Below are 19,547 nucleotides of genomic sequence, written 5' to 3'. Positions count from 1 at the left end.
ACATTGGTATCTGGAAACTCCAACTAGTACTATTCGAGAACAATCTTATGTCACATGGATTATACTAACTAGTTATAGCTATAGTACTCGCTGATATGAGTAATCTCCGGGATGGCTGGAAGCCTGAAGCTTCCATTTAAAGAACCGTCTACATCCGAGTAAGCACAGGTGCCCCTCAGATCTGGTCATCTTTCGAGAAGTACCTTTCTATTCCCATCAATAAGAAAGACGAAGCATCAACTTGATACACCTATACCAGAGATCTCGTTATTCTAACCTATCTCCTACAAATACCCATTTAAATCCTTCCACTCGCAAGATGCCCCAAAATCAGGCTGCCTGGATTACGGCCCCTACCGAGCATCCGTTCCGTGTTCAGGATGCGCCATATCCCAAACCAGGACCCGGCGAAATCGTGATCAAGAACGCTGCGGTTTCTATTGTGCGCTCAAATCATCGATTCCATCAATATCAGCTAACGCTAACTTTTGCTTCTCACAGAATCCCGCTGACTGGAAAATCCAGTATGTTTCAACTTCCTATTTCTCACATAGCATGCTAGTTGATCTAATTACTCTCACAGGACATATGGAGGTCCCTGGCTGCGAACATGGCCATTCATTCTGGGCACCGATGTCGCAGGAGTGGTGGTTGATGTAGGTCCCGGGGTGAACCGCTTCACCAAGGACCAGCGGGTTGTTGCGTACGTAACTAATGATTATCTCCGATTATAGCGAGACCCGCTAATCACTGCTCTAGGTACTGTCATAATCTAGGGACCGGGAATCCCGCAAACTCGGGATTCCAGCTGTACACACTGGTGAAAGAGACCACAGTAGCAAAAATCCCAGATTCTGTCACCTTCGAAGAAGCCTCCGTGCTCCCGCAGGCTATCTCAACTGCTGCGGCTGGCCTTTTTCTCAAAGAAAGTCTCGACCTCCCCATTCCCCCTGCTACTGGTGTACAGCCGACAGGCAAATCAATTCTCATCTGGGGTGGCGCTTCTTCGGTTGGCGCAACTACAATTCAATTAGCAGTAGCAGCAGGTCTAACCGTGATTACGACTGCATCGGCTCATAACCATGAGTTGGTCAAGTCTCTAGGCGCAAAGGCCGTTTTTGACTACAGGTCTCCTACTGTCGTCGAGGATGTTGCTAATGCGCTCGCCAATACTGAATTTGTTGGTGTCTACGATGCTATTTCTGAACCGGCCAGTTTTGACACGGTGCGTGCGGTTCTGGATCAGTTGAATGCAGATGTCAAGACTATTTGTGTTTCGCCATATGGTCAGCCTACGGAACGCTTTGCTCCGATATTCAGTAAGCCCTTATCATAAGCCCCCCTCCCTTTCTTATCTCTCCATACATTTCTCATTATATGTGGCTGACATTCTTCTCTCATCTAGTCAGCTCTAACTTTTTGACTTATGACTCAAACAAACATGTCGCCGACGGTGTTTGGAGAGACTTTGTCTCGAAAGCTTTGGAAAACGGACGCCTTAAGCCAAAGCCACACCCCGAGGTCATTGGTAAAGGACTGGATGCACTCCAGAACGGCGTTGATGTGCTCAAGAAAGGCGTCTCGGCTAAGAAGATCGTTGTCACTCTGTGAAGATCGAAGTTCCAATGATACTTTGGGGATGAGCAATGTGGAGGGCAGTATCTGTATTTAGAGTTCAGACAGCATACATTCTATTGTAGATATGACCATGAACAAGCGGCGGAATGTTATTCGAATCTACCCAGGAATAGATGAGCCAGGGGCACTCTGTCCCCGCTCTTCATAGTTGTCAAAGAAATTCTGTATCATCAGCCCACCCGCCGCATCAAGAAACTCAGCATTAAATGACCCGGGAGCATAGCCAGACACGTTATCATCGAGTCCTAATGTATTAGGTTTGAACATTTGTTGATCGTTCGTAGGGAACCAAAGAGCTCGGAACGACCCTGGCAGCTGGCTGGAAGCGTAGGGAGCCATGTCGCTGGGAACGGCGATTCCATGACCGTGCTCTGTTATACGTTAGTTATCCCTGGATACTCATTTCCATAGGTTTTTCTGAAAAAGGTGGATTATACCAAGTATATTTTGGAGCACATCTCTAGCTCGCAGTGCCATATCATGGGAAGAGCCCAGACTCCCCAGACAATCCACGGCGCGCTGTATCTGACATTTCCATGTCTGCGCAAGACTATGTGCTGGCTCATAGATATAGCATGTCGCCTGGACAAAACTGGCCGTTAGCAGCCAGCAGGTCGCATACCATGTCAATCCGCGGCGCCGGTTGCTCGTTGATTCCAGAAAGCTGCAGATAGAAGCGACGCACTCGTCTGCGGCGGTAAGGCAGGCAGCGATCGGGCCTGAAGAGGTGGAAAGCTCGGACTTTGCTGCGATACTTTGGAAGAGAAAGGGGCGGTTGATCACAATTCGCAGGTGGAAAGAGCGCCATAAAAGGACTCGACGCGGGATGTCGAAGCGCGGCTCTAGGGGATTATTGAGCCCAAAATGGGGAGGTAGCTCATGGTGCCATGTGTGGATACGCTGCTCTAGATCTGCAGCTTTCTGTTGAGTAGGTAAATGGTGCGTTAGGAGCTCTACCTGGACGACATTGGCTATCTTGGCGAGGTTCACTTGCGCAATGAGACATGATGTGATAGTCGGGCCGGTGCCACACTCGGGAAGCTCGTCCATGTCTACTGCGAGATCATGGTCATCGACATTAGCTGGTAGACGGACATTAACTCCAACGAGCGAGACTGCTGGTCGGCCAAGAGTCAGCTGGACGCCTGACACGAACACGAATAGTGTCCACCAGACGCGTCGGCGGATCTCCATTGTGAAGGGCGAAGTGCTAGGCATGCCAAACTCCCGGTGCAAGCCAATGGCTAGCGCCATACTCCATCCTATGCCAATCACGATAAAAGCAGCATTTGGCTTGTTGCGCTTCTGCATATAGTTTGCCATGAGAGCTATCGCCTGGACATAACTGAGGGATCCTTTCTCAAGGACGTCCATTGACAGATGTTTGCGTGCTTCCTTGAAGAACGGTATATCTACTTTGGTGCCTTGCGAATCTCCAACAAACGCCCCAATGGCGAGCACGATATTGTACAATATGGGCCAAGAACCATCTCGTGGCTTGGCGAGGGCGCCTGCTTGTTGTCAGTTACTTCACCGATTACTTGTTGTGGCAAATAGATACCTGAAACCCGAGCACGAAAGGTCCCTTCATGTAGAATGGGATATGCAGGATGATAGAAAGCAAAATAGTCATCCAGGTAACGGAGTACATCCGCCCGTCTCTGCTGTGTAGTGCAGGCAGTGCCACCATCAATGTCGTCGTCAAGGCAAGACAACGGACTAAAACTAGTCAGTGGTAAGTATAGTGGAAGTGACTGAAGAAATTTGAGGGCTGCTATGCCAGACTGCGGCCCTGTATAGCCGGCCTTATGCGGGTCAACCGTCAGAAAACCCATGCCGTCGGTAGAGTTGTCAAAGTCCTGAGACTCGTCAAACTCGTAGTCTTCGGCGTTACTCGGTTCAGCAAAACTAGCAGGAGGCTGCTCTGTCGCATGTGTTACGTCGCTGAGGTGCTTCTGCCTCTGCGGGCCGTGCTGGGCAGCAGTGATAGAGTCATTTTGAGAGCGGACAGTCTGCAGTGCATCCTGGAGATCAACTGAAGGAAGATAGATGGCCCATGCCCGTTCCATATCAGCTCTCAGGCGCTCGGACTCATGAAGACGTCTGTATCAGTGAGCATTGTGGTGAAAGGACCAAAATGAAAATAGCTGATAACTCTACCTTTGTAACGTGGAAAGACGCTGAGATGGTGACGAGTAGCGACAAGGTCTGGCATCCCGGCGACAGTTGTTGCAATTCTCGTTACCCGAGCAGCGTATCTTGCGTCGCTTGCACTCATCACAAGCAAAGGTCTTTCGAAGAATGCGTCGAGATTGAGACATATCCATTGCCGCGGGTGTAGTACAGGAGAAGAATGAAGCAGTCAATCGTGGCGAACGGAGATTTCCCCGGGCGACGCCAAGAAGGGCTCCCCGCAGAGTCTGGCGATACCAACATCTACACCCACATTCGTAACGACACAGATGCAAGAAGTGTCCTGCTTGTGAAGGATTTGCGTTGTCCTTGAAGCAACTAACTTACAACCGGCAGTCTAAACGACATGCATAGGAAGCTATGTGTCCCAACGTTGCGAGATGCCGATTTGGCATCTATTGATCGGCACCCGGAAATAGCCCCGATGCGCGACGGCGATAGATCCGTTACTCTCTGCGCGGCTCGGATCCAATGACATACGGCGGATGCCCAGACTACCATGCCTGCAGGGCATTTAAGAAACGAACTCGTTAGCTAGTCGGGATTCCATTAGCAACTCTCAGTACTCGATTCACAGCCAATCTGCAGATAATCATCATGTCCCTCCAAGGCAAAGTTGCCATTGTCACTGGGGGAGCCCGCGGAATCGGCGCCGGCATTGTCCGCAGTTTGAGCGAACAGGGTGCAAAGGTAATCAGAAGCATATCCGCAGAAATTCAATGATTTAATTAACGTCAAGACAGGTTGCATTCAACTACGTCTCCCCATCTTCACGCAAAGCCGCAGATGCGCTTATCGAATCGCTCCGGCAAGACAACAATGAAGCCATCGCAGTTCAAGCCGACATCACCGATCCAAATGCCCCGAAGAAGATCATACAGGTTGCTCTTGAGGCGTTTCAAACAGACCGAATTGACATTCTTGTGAACAACGCCGGCGCGGGTGACAATCGGCCCCTGGAGGAAGTGACCATGGAAAGTTATATGCGGCTCATGGACGTCAACGTGCGAGCGGTGGTCTTCATGACACAGGCCATACTTCCATACATTCCCCGTGGAGGGCGGATTATCAACTTGTCGTCTATTTCTTCTCGAGGCGGCTACGCCACCCAGTCTGTGTATGCTGCCAGTAAGGCGGCAGTGGAGGGTCTCACGCGGGTGTGGGCGACAGAGCTGGGTCATAAATATGGAGTAACCGTGAATGCGGTCAATCCGGGTCCTGTTGATACGGATATGTATCAGGCAGCCGGAGAAGTGCATCTGGCGCGGATGGAGGAGCAGAACAAGAAGGTTCCAGCTGGACAGCGATGTGGAACTGTGCAAGATATCGGGGACATTGTGTTGTTCTTGGCTGAAGAGAGGTCCCGATGGGTGACGGGAGATGTGATATGTGCTAATGGTGGGATGTTGTATATCTAGGTAGAACCATGTTCTCTGAGACATAGAAACAATAGACCGTCTTTGGAATGATATTCTTTGACCCCCTAAAGCTCCTAATGTTCCCATCTTCGAGATTGTTACCACGCTTCACAGATGTGGTCCTTTGACCCAGACACCACGGCAGAAAGGTCGCCACAACATAGCACATAGTTGCCCAGCACAATCATCCCCATTGAACTGTTTAGTAAACATCCCGCTGTTCACGGGGGGAAGGCTCAGCCTCTGACAAAACTCAGTGGATGCCACCGGGAAAAGCACCGTCGTTATCACGGCTATAGCTCCGCGAGCCGAGTCCCACAGTCAGGGCTCGTCCCGAATATCGGCCAGGAAGGTCAGTGGGCTGTAGCATTATTTCAGTTGCTGCTAACCAGTTCGATCCGAATAAGGCCACTCGTTGGTACGCAAATCTGCCACTGTATATCCCCAAGTAGCATACCTCCCAGAAACCCGATCTGCAGTATATGGATTGCAATGCTGCTGGTACTCGTTCATGAGAGTCTAGTAGTCAAACGTAAATCAAGTGACATAGCATAATGAACCAGTATGACTGTTAACAAGCAAGCAGTTTATGACTACATCACGGTGGCTTGCCTCTCGGGCAACACTGGACCGGGACTAGGCAAGAAACCGGGGTGCTCATCGTATACCATTGGCATGGATGCCGAATTTACAGCCAATGCGGGGGCTATCTCTGGGGTCTGGGGTATTATAAAAGACCTTTCCTTCTTTGTATATGGTGCTGTTTCCCCTATTCTCATCTTCCTAAGCGCTCCTGAGTTCTTCTCCTACATCTGCCTTGAAGTCTTTCCGCCTCTTGATATATACCCAAGGGCTATTCGCACGATTCCTCTTACAGACATGTCTCCCCAAGCTGGCTGCCACCGGAAGGTTGCCTCTCAGCAACCTACTTGTGATCAGATCGAGACAGCATCAGGCCCAAAGATCCTCACCGAGGCTGATTGCTATTCCGAACTTGGATTTTCGTTCCCAGCTGTCAAGAAATGGACAATAATCATCGTCATATTCCTCGTGCAGACCTCCATGAACTTCAATACTAGCTTATACTCCAACGCCATATCAGGAATCTCCGAAGAATTCAACGTGAGCAAGCAAGCAGCTCGCTGCGGTGCAATGATCTTTCTCATCTTATATGCGTTTGGCTGTGAACTCTGGGCACCTTGGAGTGAGGAAATGGGCCGGAAACCTATTCTCCAACTGAGCCTATTCCTGGTCAACATATGGCAAATTCCAGTCGGCATCGCTCCCAATTTTGCCACCATCATGGTTGGTCGAGCGCTTGGTGGCATCTGTACCGCCGGCGGCTCCGTGACCTTGGGAATGATAGCAGATCTATGGGAGCCCGATGACCAGCAGTACGCCGTAGCATGCGTGGTGTTTTCGTCTGTGGGTGGGTCAGTCCTTGGCCCTGTTGTTGGAGGTTTCGTGGAAGCATACCTTCCATGGCGATGGAATATCTGGATCCAACTTATCTTCGGTGGATTTGTCCAGCTGGCTCATTTGATCCTCGTTCCGGAAACAAGGACGTCAGTCATGATTGACAGGATCGCGAAACGGCGACGAGAAAAGGGGGAGAATGTGTACGGTCCAACTGAACTGATTCCTCTCATGGACCGCTTTTCAGGAAAGGAGATCGTCGAAACCTGGCTTCGGCCATTCCGCATGTTCCTCACTGAGCCCATCGTGCTGTGTCTCTCCCTGCTTAGTGGTTTTACAGACGCTCTTATTTTTATATTCATCCAATCCTTCGGTCTCGTCTACGCACAATGGAACTTCAGTACCGTTTCTGTTGGCCTCTCCTTCCTCCCGATAATGATAGGCTACGTTATCACCTGGATCATGGTCATCCCAGTGATCAAACGCAACATTCACGAACGTCGCAGCAAACCCAACGACGAGAGGGCCCAATATGAATCTCGACTCTGGTGGCTCCTTTACACTGCCCCGTGTCTTCCCATCGGACTCATCGGTTTCGCATGGACAAGTCTCCCGCAGACTCATTGGATCGGAAGCATGTTCTTCTCTGCCTTGGTCGGCATCGCCAACTTTAGCATATTCATGGCCACGATCGACTATATGATTTGTGCTTATGGGCCTTACTCTGCGTCTGCTACGGGGGGTAATGGGTGGGCAAGGGACTTCTTGGCAGGTGTGTTGACTGTGCCTGCAACGCCTTTCTATCAGAGTATGCAATCTTTATCCAAAAATATTTACTGGTGTACGGTGTACTGACGTTTCTCCAGATATCGGTGGGAAGTATCATTTGGAATATGCGTCAACGATTCTATGTAAGCCACCATTAACTCTGCTACAGCAGGTTACTGATATAAGCGATAGTCTGTATATCTTTAATCCTTGTTGCGACGGTATACGTTGTCTACTTCTATGGACCGACCCTTCGCAAACGATCTCCGTTCGCCCAGAAGCTGTTGCATGCGAGGACGGACATACACGCGACAATGGAACATAGAAAGTAGTACTCGCAATTAGCTAGTAACAGCCATGGTGCTTTGGGATAAGCACTGAGATATGATGATTATAACCTTACGATAGGTATGCTATTTGTGATTTGATATGTTGTGCCTTTTGGCTAGGAACGTTAGCAATGTAGCCCCGCTCACTGGATGTCTCTACAAATACTGAACTAGGTGTAGTGAAGCGTTGATTGTCTAGACTCGTTGTTTAGGTTGAGGTAGCGGTGAGATGGCAGTAAGGGGTATTTAGACTCGGTTCACGCAATGGGGTGGCTGTCCGTTGAACCAAGTCTTTCCTTCAATCTATGTATCTACTTAGCTGGAGGAGACCAGCACAAGGAGCTGAGTATATCTAGCATTCATGGTGTAGAATAAACAAAACCTCCAGATATATCCACCATGCCGATTACCCTCAATTGAGGCGCTTATTTCTTCGTCACTCCACGAACACGACCTAGGAGGATGTCAAAGATGCCTCTTCTCAACCCCTCGCTCTCGTCCAAGTTGCATATTCTGTCTTCAATGCTGCCAAGGACACGACTTTCCTTTGACCTATAGAACTCCCTAAGAGGCAGAGCCTCGAAGATCCGCTGGCATTTCAACTCAGAATCCTGACTCGACTGACCATAATTCTCAAGCAGAACACCCCACTGCGCTTCATAACAGATCTGCAAAGCCTGGATGATAACCCAGGAGCACTTATTCTCCTGTATATCAGTACTAAACTTCCCAGTCACACTATGTGCGCCAAAAATATCCAGATAGTCATTCTGAAACTGATAAAAGCTGCCCAGCGGGATCAGCAAGTCCCTAGTTTGTTTCATATTCAGGGACGTATCAAGCTGGAGATATTGCAAAGCAACAAGAACCGATAGATAGAAGCTGTTGTAGCCACTTTTCAACCTGCGAATATTGTCATAGTCGGCCATGGTCCAATTTTCTATTCTCCGTTGATCGGCAGCGATACCATCGTACTCTTGACCAATTTCAGACAAGAAAGCCAGTTCGTGAAAGGTCTCTACCATCCTCAAGTATGATGGGTGTTTCTGAAAGTACTGCTTGAGAAGGAAGAATACTGATGACTTGAGTAGACTACCGTCGTTGACGGCCTTCATACCGACTGATGGTAGTCGATACCAGCACGGTTTGCCTCGGCGAGTAGATGAATTATCTATGATGTCGTCGTGCATTAGCAGGTATGCTTGGAGTAACTCGACAAGCCATCCGAGAACGCTGAGGTCGTGGAACTCTTGCTCGGTTGCAGGGCGATTCAAGATTGATAGGCCTGTTTGGGGAACGGAGAGCCCGCGAAACATCTTTCTGTTCGTTGAATTTTCGATAATGCACTATTTCTTGGGGCATTATTGACGCTGCTAATGATGGAAATAAGATACCCAATTGTCTTACCTTCTCAACATGGTCGGTTACTTCACGAGGTGCTCCATTGGAGGCAAAATGATCAGTAACATGTTTTACAAGCTGGGCAAGGACGCTGTCGAACTTGGTCCGATCAACGGTGAAAGCCATTCTATGTATTGTGTGGCTATCGGGATAGAAGCTTTCAATGATTCTCAGAAATACATGTCTATCAGTATTCAAGTACAGCAATATTATTTAACAACAAGCCGTATATAGTACACCTGAATAGCACTACACAAAGACTCAGCAGTCCAGCTAGTGCAAGCCTCCTGCTTATAAGGTGTCCTACAGATCATGAAATGCAAGGGAAGTCTAACTTTCCGCACTCTTCAGTGTCTCGCGTACGGCCCTCATAACCTTCGATAGATTAAACTTCCGGCGTGCCTTGACACAACAGGTAATCTACTTGAAAGCAGGCTTGCATAGCTTCCTGCGGGCCTTGACGTAACGGGTAGCTCGCTCAAACTATAATGGATAGTGCATGCAAGATCCCCTTATCCTGATGTCCCTAGAAATAGTGATCTGTCCTGTATGCTTACATCGGACTTATGACGTGCCTATACGTTGGCTAGTTCACCTCAGCAAGAGCAAGCTCCCATTCCGGCATCGTCTCTTAACATGAATCAGCCCATATAATTGTTAATAAATCCATCCCCTACCTGCATTAATCTCTCAGACAACCCCCAACTGTCTCATCGCAATAGTTCTCTAGCCTTTTCTTGTCTCTCTTCTAACCACCCAGTAGCCGGTACATGTCATTTACCAGCAAAGAAATGCCAAAAACACATCAAGACCTCGGGCTATGGAATCTACGGAATGTAGGAGGTTATCGAGTATCGTCTAGCCGATACATGCGGAAAGACGTGATATACCGCTCCGCCAACTTGGATTCAATCGGAAGTCCGGGGGCTCATCTACTGCAAACAACACTGGGCATTAAAATGATATTCGACCTCCGAAGCAGAGTGGAGCAAGAAAAGAAAAAGACTTTGTTGAAAATACCTGTCGTCCCTCTACCAGCTGTCGCGAACCCGGATCACCGCATCATTCAAGCCTACTTTGGAAATATATCTGAATCCCCCGCCGAGTCAGTCGCGCATCTTTACGTTCACATCCTCAAGAACTCAGTAGCATGCTTCCAAACTATTCTCAAGTACATCAGAGACAATCCTTCGCAGCCTGTGCTAGTCCACTGTGAACTTGGAAAAGACCGGAAAGGCGTCTTCATCTCTTTGCTCCTGTTTGTCCTTGGTGTGTGCGACACGGATATTATCTATGATTACGTATTATCGCAGGATGAGATCAAGGATATCATCCACGAGAGAAGAGCGAAGCTTCTACAAACTTCTTTCATGAGCGGTGTCTCGGTCTCACCAATTGCTCTGGACAACCATTTTATGGCACTTCCGGGCTCGATGAGGCTGTTTCTTTCTTATTTGCGGGAGACTTATCAGGATGGTCGGGGCTGTCTGTCGTCACTTGGGTTTAGTGATGTTGACTATGACACTATTTATAATAATTTGACGCAGGAGCTCTAACCATTGTATCGTGATACTGCGGTAATAAACTCAGTAGACAAATAACACACTTTGTACTTCTACCCTCTGCTTGCCATGTTCTTTCTTCACTTAAACTTCACAATCCACGCAAAACATATAAAGCTGTGATGCGCATCGAAAGTCTGAGATGACGACAGCAGCCTTCGAAGGTGCTATATAAGAGATTGTGCCGTCCGCATAGCGCTATTAACTGATGATATATATATAACACTTCTGATCCAATTTCGTATCACAACATCTTTATGTGCCTCTTCCGCCTTGAAGGCATATTCATGTTTCACCAAGGCATCAGCCCGAACCCGCTCAGCACTCAGCAGCCCAACAGCCAACTTATAATCACTTGGTCCATATCGGCATATTGAAATCCTTGATAATGCTTAGATGATGTTCTTTCCAGCCCAAGAATCGAGCAATGGTTCGGTCAACTTTTATAGATCAACATCGCCTCACATTGTATACAAACTTCAACAGCGATTGGTCCGGTACTATCACCGAACGAATCAGGGTTGCCAGATCATTGCCTCCACATCCCCACATTTGTCCAGTTGTCCATCATTTCCCCCGCGTCTCGGGGCTATCGCCGTCCAATTCTTGAGGTATGACCAAAATGCATGTCCAAGGAGAGGAGATTCACATAAGTATGGCACCTCCCTGCACCTTTCAGAGTATGATCCTCTTCCTAAAAGCCTACACACCTCTGACACAATGGAGATCCTCCAACAGAAACCCACCAACTATGCCATCCACACCAGCCCAGCCAACGACCTGCGGCTAGTGGAATGCGAAATCCCCAAGATCGCACCAAACGAGTGCCTAGTACACGTCCGGGCGACCGGCATCTGTGGCTCTGATGTGCACTTCTGGAAACACGGCCATATCGGGCCCATGATCGTGACGGGCGACAACGGGCTAGGACACGAGAGTGCCGGCGTGGTACTACAAGTTGGCGAGGCCGTTACACGCTTCAAGCCCGGTAATACCTCTCCTACATACCTACCTACCTATTTATAACCACCCACTAATCGATGTACCTCAAGGCGACCGCGTCGCCCTCGAATGCGGCGTCCCCTGCTCCAAACCCACCTGCGACTTCTGCCGAACCGGCCTCTACCACGCCTGTCCGGACGTGGTCTTCTTCTCCACACCCCCACACCACGGTACCCTACGCAGATACCACGCCCATCCTGAGGCCTGGCTCCACAAGATCCCCGACCACGTTTCCTTCGAAGAGGGCTCCCTCCTCGAGCCACTGACCGTCGCGCTAGCGGGTATTGATCGCTCTGGATTACGACTCGCCGATCCACTGGTTATCTGCGGCGCTGGGCCCATCGGCCTGGTTACTTTACTTGCCGCCAACGCTGCTGGCGCGGAGCCCATCGTTATCACTGACCTCGATGAGAACCGTCTCACGAAGGCGAAAGAACTGGTTCCCCGCGTGCGACCTATCAAGGTAGAGAGGGGTGAGAGCTCAGCGGAGCTCGGTCAGCGGATTGTGTCTGAGCTGGGACAGGAAGCGAAGCTTGTGATGGAGTGTACGGGTGTGGAGAGTAGTGTGCATGCTGGGATTTATGTACGCCCCCCCCCCCCCAGCTTTCCCCCTTCTCTATCAAGCAAAACACCCATCCATTATGGTCAATGACTAACATGGTCTAGGCAACCCGCTTCGGAGGCACCGTATTCGTAATCGGAGTCGGCAAAGACTTCCAGAACATCCCATTCATGCACATGTCCGCGAAGGAAATCAACCTCAAGTTCCAGTACCGATACCATGATATCTATCCCAAGTCGATTAGTCTGGTCGCGGCGGGGATGATTGATCTCAAGCCGTTGGTGTCGCATCGGTATAAGTTGGAGGAAGGGTTGCAGGCGTTTGAGACGGCGAGTAATCCTCGTTCGGGGGCGATTAAGGTGCAGATTTTGGATGATTAAATAGATATGGTATATGGAAATTGGGGAACTCTGGCAGAGTTGGTTTGATTTTATTTAGCCCGGGGAGTGTTGTGCATAATTTATTTCTTTGCTCCTTTCGAGGTAGCTGGTTTGGTGGGAGTCATTACTCTTCGCGGAATAGAGTACGTATCATGAGAAAATGCTGAGATCTACAGCTATATTTCTCTATCGGTATATTCATATAGTATCTCACTCTGTAGCCAACAAACCCATCTACATTCCTAATCTCCCAGAATGCTACATGATACACAATATACCTAAACCCTCGCCCTCAACTGCTTCTGCTCCTCCGCCCACGCCAGAGCACTCCGCTTCACGCTCTCCTCACCCTTCTCCCCAAAAATATCCACGCCAATTCTCGCCGGGAAATTCATCCGCTGGTGTCGTTCCAGGGACTGAATGGCGGAGAAGGCATCGTCGGGGAGGATGAAATCTACCCGCAGGTGTCTATCAGCATGAATTCAAACTAATTCGTGGATAGGAAGAAGGTATAGAGATGAGTACTCACCTTGAAAGTTACTCTCGATTCTCTCCGGAGTGACGGATTTAGGAAGCACGACAGTTCCGCGTTGCACTGCCCAGCTGATGAGGACTTGGGCGGGGGTTTTGTTTAGGGTTTTGGCGGTTTCGATGACGAGTTGGTCGTCGACGGCGCTGATTATTTGTTAGTTTTGATGGATAAAGTTAATGGGGGAAGGTATGGGGTATGTGTAAGTATACCGGGGGATGTTGTAGATGTTGTTGCCTAGGGGGGAGTAGCCTGCTATTACGATGCCCTATAGATTCTATCAGTATGATAGTGACCATAAACTCTAGGTGCAGAGGTATATTACCTTCTGAGTCGACCACTCCAGCAGATCCCTCTGCTGAAGGAACGGGTGAGCCTCGATCTGGTTGACTGCGGGAGTGATCTTCGCTCTGTAATAGTATTGAATACCGTCAGGTTATATTTGCACAGGTGGTATGAAGTATACTCACGTCTTCAACAACTCCTCAATCTTCTCGCGAGTAAAATTGCTCACTCCAATAGAGCGGACTTTCCCCTTCTCTACGAGTTTCTCCATCGCAGCCCACGTATCTTTGATTGGCACGTCCACGACGTCAATCAGGCCTGTTTTCTCATTGACTGGTTGGATGGTGGTTGTTGAGTAGCTGAATGCGACGGGCCAGTGGATCTATACTTTTATTAGCATTGGCAGAAACATTTTCTTTATTCTGTTAACTGACAAGATACAGATCCAGATAATCAGTCTGCAAATCAGCAAGTGATTTATCCACTGCTTCTTCGACATGCTCGGGATGGTGGTGAGTATTCCACAGCTTGCTTGTAAGCTACCGATAACATCGTTGTATATTAGCCCCCGTCAAGCATCTTAGCTGAGCTAGAGGCACACTCACGAAAATATCCTCCCTCGGTACCCCAGATAGTCTCATTCCATCTCCCACTTCCCGTTCGTTGCCGTATACTGCTGCCGCGTCAATGTGCCGGTAGCCGCATTTCAGAGCTGCGATGACTGCGTCGCGGACTTCGTCTTTCTTTGATTGCTGTGAATTTGTGTTAGTGTTTGAAGGAGCAAAGTTGTGGGGTGGAGTTGGACATACCCATGTTCCTAGGCCGACGGCAGGCATGTCGTAGCCTGTGTTGAGCTTGAAGGTGCGGTTTAATGCCATGTTTGGGTGATATATAGATTAGGGTAGGGTGTGTTGGAAGTAATAAGGGTGTCACGCAGGTAGGGTGTGCTTTAGAAATGATTATGTGGAACTCGGTAGTTATAGTCTGGATGAGTCTATGATGAGACACTTGATAGTAATTATCCTTGGAACTTCCATTCTACTGGGAATATAGATTGAGTATAAATAATGCTCTTCTCGGAAAAGTGGTCGCGGATCCGGATGCTTTTCCGGGATATTTTCCGAGGTTCCTATAGGATACTACAACGCCGTGGAACTAGAAATAGATTACCAATTTCCAGTGTGATTTTCTCAGAAGTGATTTTTCAATGGTGATTATATACGGAAACCATGCAAAGCAAGCTAAAGGGTAAGGCTTAGCGGGGTGTCCAGGAACGTTAGAGCAAGCCTATATATAGGCTGAATCATATAAATCCCGAACCCAGCGACGCCACAGTCGCTACTAAGACTGACGGTCGTGACGAAATCTGTGCCTTCCGATTGTTTCAGATCAGGACAGAAGTAAATAGGAGTGGCTCAGGTGCCGCATGGTGATGGTAACGAGGCAGCATGATCTTCGAACAGACCTGCTCCGCGGCTTGCACCTGAAAGCAGTACTTGTACACCAAAACATAGTTTCATCCGAAATCCCACTATAACAGTTGTCTTCCCACCTTTTTGCATCCTATGGTTAATCCTTGTCTAGGTGCAATCATGAGGAATAGAAAGGATATTGAGCACAGGATAGAATATTTCACACATCATATGTCTTGAGTGCCTGATGTTGTCTCGATGCATAAAAAACTGTTCGTAAGTTGCACAATGACCGATCAAATGGCACTTTCCTTGGTTTCAAGGCCGAATACCAGGGCTGCATTTGTCTCCAATGTCATAACAAGATATAAGCATTTGTGAGGCTAGGAATAAAGCCGATAATAATAATTATTTTCAGATAGGTCCAAGCAAGTTCACTAAGAATATTGACCCTTCTCACACAGGATAGACGAGACTTACGCTCTCGTGGTCAACCTCATTTGACGGGCTAGGCCTGAGAAAGGCTGAGAAAATAAAACAGGTTTGTTGTCAATGTTGGCACATAATAACTAAGTTGACGAAGATGGGGAAATGGTTTCCAGCAAAGATCATACAGCTGCAGTCATGTGATGCCATATACAATGCCTGCAATTCTGAATGTGATATCATTGGTCAAGATCTCCGCATTTCGCTGCAGGGACTGGACAAGTCGGGGAGGATGGAGTATTTTACTTCTCCTCGGCATTTGACAGCAGTTCAGAGTTGGGGAAGAAGAATTCATCAACAACACACCGCAAACACCCATTGACTTTCCACCTATTATTCATCGTTTTATCTAGAGTCGGTTTCATTTCCCTTATCAAAGTTAATTACTCCTTGAAGACTCTGCTGTTAGCTGATTTTGATAGCCAAGAGACCGGCGACAGCCAAGGCGGGCTATCCATGCCGACCAGCCCAACGATTCGCCCAAAGCTTCCCTCCAACTGCATCCGGGGCTAGACTGGCTCGACCCTGTCGGTCCTTCTTTCCCTCTCCAATGCAATGCTTCCTTCCCGGAGAATACTCTGGCGAACCCCGCCTGGAGCGAGTCATCATGATAAGAACCTTTTCCGCGGGGGTTCTTCTGGATCCCCCCATGCATGCATCTCGTTACGCCCTGTATATTAAGCCCGCTGCTTCCCCTCACTTCTCCTCCCAGTGTAGTGACACCACGCTTGGCCCATCATGCACACTTCCCTGCAGCCTGCTCGTCTTTGTCTGGCCGTGATGGCCATGTCTCTGGCCCTTCCAGCGTCGGCTGAGAAGGTGCTAGGCGCCTACATCTTTGCTCGCCATGGAGACCGGACTGCAAAGGTGCTAAAGAACACGGAACTGACCGATCTTGGCTACCGTGAGGTCTATACCACTGGTAGCTACTGGCGGAGCCGCTATATTGAATCGGGCTCTTCCCTGCAAATCCAGAATATCAGTGAAGACATTGTCAAGCTGAGCCAGATCAGTGCCTCCACCCCGTCGGATGATGTGCTGCAAAACTCTGCCACAGGCTTCTTGCAGGGAGTCTATCCGCCTGTCGGCTCGTCAGCCAACGAGACCTTGGCTGATGGAACCGTCGTCGACTCTCCCTTGGATGGCTACCAGTTGATCCCCTTGGCCATGACCGACTCGGGGTCCAACAGTGAGGATTCCACCTGGCTGCAGAGTGCGACCAAGTGCCAGAATGCCGAAGTCAGCAGCAACAACTACTATAGCTCGTCCTTGTATAACTCGCTTCTTAATTCCACCACGGATTTCTATCAATCGCTCTCATCGCTATTGAATAGTACCTTCTCCGACTCTGCGATGAGCTTCAAGAATGCCTACACCATTTTTGACTACCTCAACGTCGGGTCCATTCACAATACTACCAATGTCCCCACAGCAGAACAGCTCCACCAGTCCTTCCTGTTGGCTAATATTGAGCAATACAACCTGGCTTACAACTCGTCTGAGCCCATCCGTGCTGTAGCAGGTGCCATGCTGGCGGGTGATGTGCTTCAGGGCTTGAATAAGACGATTACATCCAAGGGTAAAACCAAGCTCAACTTTCAGTTCGGTTCCTACGGGACGTTCCTCTCATACTTTGGTCTGGCACAACTCCCCGCTGCGGATGTCAACTTCACTGGAATTCCCGACTATGCTTCATCGATGGCTTGGGAACTGGTGACCAACTCAAGCTCAAGTGAATTCCCTGACACTTCCGACATCAGCGTGCGATTCGTCTTCCATAACGGTACCCTGAACGAGTCGAGGAATGATAGCCCTACGGAGTACCCACTCTACGGCCGGTCAACCACCACCATCCCCTGGTCCGACTTTGTGACTCTGAGCACCAAGATTGCCGTCACATCGCAGTCGCAGTGGTGCCAGGCATGCGGCAACACTGACGGCCAATGTTCATCTTACACGACCAGCTCCAACTCGAGCACTACTTCGCCGACCCAGGAAAAGTCCAGCAGTGGTATCTCCCGTCCGGTAGCGGGTGTTATCGGTGCAATGGTAACTTTGGCGGTCATCCTGGGTGCAGAGGCTCTCCTCCTTCTTGTAGGAGGATTCCGCATCACCAAGAAACGCGGAGTTGCACAGAATGCGGCTGCCGACGAGGAGGACAAAACATATTGAGTGAGACCAAAGCAGTGGACAATGAGTGAGAGAAAAAGCAGTGAGCAATGTAATGTTGATGAGTTTGGATGACCGATGATATGATGACTGGAGCATTGTGATTTCCAGTCTTATGCTACTTTTCTACCATTAGCTGGCTTCATGTTGGGTCCGATCCGAGTCGCAATGAGCCTACATTAGTACTACAGTCGTTATGATATTGTACGTTGACGTTGTCCTTTTTCCCACTATCCCACTGCACGAAGGGCCCCGTAGCTAGTTTCGTCTTTCTTTCAGACGACTCCTCGATAATGAGTTAACGCGGGTTCAGTATCCGTCAATTCCTCTTCAAAGCGGACGAATTCAGATATCAGAGAGGGGTCCACTGTACATCGAAATGTTGGGTGAGGCCTGGATGCGACGAACACCACTGAACCATGGATAGATGCACCTTTGGTTCCACCACGGAGAGGCCCGCCATCGCAACACCTAAGCCGTTACATCATGACCTCGGCTGTCCTGGATACAATCGCAAAGTTATTTTATGACGAGGCACTCATCTCCTTCTTGCGACTACGACTCCAGATATCTACAGTTGTTCTCCATGAAGGACTCCGGTGCGCTCTCCAATCCGCGAACGCGACACTCGCAGCCAGCCCTGGAGTCCCAGCATCTACTCAACCATGCAGGTCCTTATCCGCCTAACTATGGCCGCTCTGCTGGTCCTCACTGTGCTCTGGGTCGGATCGCAAGTGAGCACCGTCCAGACACAGCAGGAGATAATCTCCGCGACGAATCCGGTGGAGGATGAATACCGAGCAGACAAACCGACAGAGTCTATACAGGTGGATATTACAGGCATCTCGCACACTCCTTCAGCCACGCCCTCCCCCTCAGCTGGTAGGAAGAAACGTCCATCGATAACGGATCTCCTCCCTTCCTACCAAAAGGACACTGCATCCCCTCAATGGGCCGTCGACAACATGCTCGACACGACGCAGACACCCATCGACGGCGTCATTGTCGTCGGGAGACTCAAGTTCGAGAGACCCGACTGGCTCATCAATGAATTGCCCGAGTGAGCCCTTCCTGTTAACACCTCATTCGAGTCTACTACTTAACACTGACGATATTCCAGCTGGCGCCACGCAATCTACACGCGCGATGACCGCCGCCACCCCCTCAGCATCCCCAAGAACAAAGGCAAAGCCAGCACCGTCTACCTCCAATACATCATCGACCACTACCACCACCTGCCCGCAACGATCGTGTTCCTGCACAACCACCGGAAACCCGGTCACACAGAGTTCCGCGACTATGGGAACGTGGCTGCCATTACTTTACTCCGGCGGGAGTTTGTCCAGAAGAATGGATTCGCTAATCTCCGCTGTACTACTACTAGTAGCTCCAGTTCCAGTTCCAGTTCCAGTTCAGGTACGGAGTGCGGGAACGTGATTCGTCCGGTTTTCAATGACAATGAGAGTGATGCGCAAGTCACATCGATTGAACAGGAGTATCCGACTATTTGGAAGACGTTCTTCAATAGCACTGATGTCCCGGAGATGATTGCGACGCAGTATTGTGGGCAGTTTGCGGTGTCGAGGGAGCAGGTGCGCAAGCGGCCGAGGGAGGAATATATGAGGTATCAGCAGTGGGTGATGGAGACGAAGTTGAAGGATGAGGAGATCGAGCAGGTGATGGGGTCGTTGTGGCATGTTATTTTTGGGAAGGAGGCTGTATAGTAAGTCATTTCTCTAATCCGTTGGAGGTTGGGTGTGATGCTAATTGGGTGTTAGTTGTCCTGAGACGGCCAAGTGTTTTGAGGATGTTTATGGGTTGTGATTCCACTAGTTCAAATATGTAGCGCGATAATGACGTAGTGGCACTAGATGAATATAATTAGTCTGCTCAGATTGAAGCAGTAGCACTATGGTATGTTGTAGAGAACGGAGTAGGTAGATCAAGCGGAGGCTACGCTGATACTACCGCCGCGCCGGCGCGACATGACGTGGTGA

General features: G+C 49.3%; 10 protein-coding genes across 10 annotated transcripts; 7 read left to right on the top strand and 3 right to left on the bottom strand.

The window, feature by feature from the left end:
- The first annotated feature begins 155 nt into the window (after positions 1 to 155).
- Positions 156 to 1,760, top strand: ASPBRDRAFT_43529 (zinc-binding alcohol dehydrogenase family protein). The gene is made up of 5 exons (XM_067625012.1): positions 156 to 442; positions 502 to 524; positions 584 to 703; positions 760 to 1,319; positions 1,406 to 1,760. Exons 1-5 carry the CDS (start codon positions 320 to 322, stop codon positions 1,609 to 1,611), a joined length of 1,032 nt encoding a protein of 343 aa, XP_067479382.1. The 5' UTR covers positions 156 to 319; the 3' UTR covers positions 1,612 to 1,760.
- ASPBRDRAFT_75396 (putative C6 transcription factor) lies at positions 1,259 to 3,965 on the bottom strand (the record flags this gene model as incomplete). The annotated part of the gene is made up of 4 exons (XM_067629280.1): positions 1,259 to 2,009; positions 2,076 to 3,149; positions 3,200 to 3,741; positions 3,799 to 3,965. The coding sequence occupies 4 exons, from the start codon at positions 3,963 to 3,965 to the stop codon at positions 1,738 to 1,740; spliced, it is 2,055 nt and encodes a 684-aa protein (XP_067479381.1). The 3' UTR covers positions 1,259 to 1,737.
- A 463-nt stretch (positions 3,966 to 4,428) lies between these two features.
- ASPBRDRAFT_75395 (SDR family NAD(P)-dependent oxidoreductase) lies at positions 4,429 to 5,249 on the top strand (the record flags this gene model as incomplete). The annotated part of the gene is made up of 2 exons (XM_067629279.1): positions 4,429 to 4,521; positions 4,575 to 5,249. The coding sequence occupies 2 exons, from the start codon at positions 4,429 to 4,431 to the stop codon at positions 5,247 to 5,249; spliced, it is 768 nt and encodes a 255-aa protein (XP_067479380.1).
- An 879-nt stretch (positions 5,250 to 6,128) lies between these two features.
- On the top strand, positions 6,129 to 7,765 carry ASPBRDRAFT_55359 (uncharacterized protein; the record flags this gene model as incomplete). Its single annotated transcript, XM_067627379.1, has 3 exons — positions 6,129 to 7,473; positions 7,532 to 7,576; positions 7,626 to 7,765. 3 exons carry the CDS (start codon positions 6,129 to 6,131, stop codon positions 7,763 to 7,765), a joined length of 1,530 nt encoding a protein of 509 aa, XP_067479379.1.
- Positions 7,766 to 8,187: 422 nt separating this feature from the next.
- On the bottom strand, positions 8,188 to 9,289 carry ASPBRDRAFT_125949 (FPP/GGPP synthase family protein; the record flags this gene model as incomplete). Its single annotated transcript, XM_067617835.1, has 2 exons — positions 8,188 to 9,108; positions 9,170 to 9,289. The coding sequence occupies 2 exons, from the start codon at positions 9,287 to 9,289 to the stop codon at positions 8,188 to 8,190; spliced, it is 1,041 nt and encodes a 346-aa protein (XP_067479378.1).
- Positions 9,290 to 9,954: 665 nt separating this feature from the next.
- On the top strand, positions 9,955 to 10,719 carry ASPBRDRAFT_55357 (tyrosine-protein phosphatase; the record flags this gene model as incomplete). Its single annotated transcript, XM_067627378.1, has 1 exon — positions 9,955 to 10,719. The coding sequence occupies one exon, from the start codon at positions 9,955 to 9,957 to the stop codon at positions 10,717 to 10,719; it is 765 nt and encodes a 254-aa protein (XP_067479377.1).
- A 710-nt stretch (positions 10,720 to 11,429) lies between these two features.
- Positions 11,430 to 13,016, top strand: ASPBRDRAFT_207387 (NAD(P)-dependent alcohol dehydrogenase). Its single transcript, XM_067621797.1, has 3 exons — positions 11,430 to 11,713; positions 11,778 to 12,310; positions 12,394 to 13,016. The coding sequence occupies exons 1-3, from the start codon at positions 11,446 to 11,448 to the stop codon at positions 12,667 to 12,669; spliced, it is 1,077 nt and encodes a 358-aa protein (XP_067479376.1). The 5' UTR covers positions 11,430 to 11,445; the 3' UTR covers positions 12,670 to 13,016.
- Positions 12,948 to 14,361, bottom strand: ASPBRDRAFT_124778 (aldo/keto reductase; the record flags this gene model as incomplete). Its single annotated transcript, XM_067617729.1, has 8 exons — positions 12,948 to 13,123; positions 13,199 to 13,344; positions 13,411 to 13,466; positions 13,524 to 13,608; positions 13,669 to 13,865; positions 13,918 to 14,022; positions 14,089 to 14,235; positions 14,293 to 14,361. The coding sequence occupies 8 exons, from the start codon at positions 14,359 to 14,361 to the stop codon at positions 12,948 to 12,950; spliced, it is 981 nt and encodes a 326-aa protein (XP_067479375.1).
- A 1,758-nt stretch (positions 14,362 to 16,119) lies between these two features.
- ASPBRDRAFT_55354 (uncharacterized protein) lies at positions 16,120 to 17,553 on the top strand (the record flags this gene model as incomplete). Its single annotated transcript, XM_067627377.1, has 1 exon — positions 16,120 to 17,553. The coding sequence occupies one exon, from the start codon at positions 16,120 to 16,122 to the stop codon at positions 17,551 to 17,553; it is 1,434 nt and encodes a 477-aa protein (XP_067479374.1).
- A 662-nt stretch (positions 17,554 to 18,215) lies between these two features.
- On the top strand, positions 18,216 to 19,374 carry ASPBRDRAFT_30468 (DUF3431 domain-containing protein; the record flags this gene model as incomplete). Its single annotated transcript, XM_067622786.1, has 3 exons — positions 18,216 to 18,610; positions 18,671 to 19,273; positions 19,329 to 19,374. 3 exons carry the CDS (start codon positions 18,216 to 18,218, stop codon positions 19,372 to 19,374), a joined length of 1,044 nt encoding a protein of 347 aa, XP_067479373.1.
- Between the last annotated feature and the right edge of the window lie 173 nt (positions 19,375 to 19,547).

Source organism: Aspergillus brasiliensis (genome assembly GCF_001889945.1).
Source record: "Aspergillus brasiliensis CBS 101740 unplaced genomic scaffold ASPBRscaffold_6, whole genome shotgun sequence".
NCBI lineage: Eukaryota > Fungi > Ascomycota > Eurotiomycetes > Eurotiales > Aspergillaceae > Aspergillus > Aspergillus brasiliensis.
This window is presented reverse-complemented; position numbering and strand designations above follow the sequence as displayed.

Bases quoted from the DNA above. Each gene is read 5' to 3' on its own strand.
- ASPBRDRAFT_43529 (XM_067625012.1), top strand. From the start codon at position 320: ATGCCCCAAAATCAGGCTGCCTGGATTACGGCCCCTACCGAGCATCCG. The intron at 704-759 runs GTACGTAACTAA...TCACTGCTCTAG, and splicing joins AAGGACCAGCGGGTTGTTGC to GTACTGTCATAATCTAGGGA. The intron at 1,320-1,405 runs GTAAGCCCTTAT...TCTCTCATCTAG, and splicing joins ACGCTTTGCTCCGATATTCA to TCAGCTCTAACTTTTTGACT.
- ASPBRDRAFT_207387 (XM_067621797.1), top strand. From the start codon at position 11,446: ATGGAGATCCTCCAACAGAAACCCACCAACTATGCCATCCACACCAGC. The intron at 11,714-11,777 runs GTAATACCTCTC...ATGTACCTCAAG, and splicing joins CGTTACACGCTTCAAGCCCG to GCGACCGCGTCGCCCTCGAA. The intron at 12,311-12,393 runs GTACGCCCCCCC...AACATGGTCTAG, and splicing joins GTGTGCATGCTGGGATTTAT to GCAACCCGCTTCGGAGGCAC.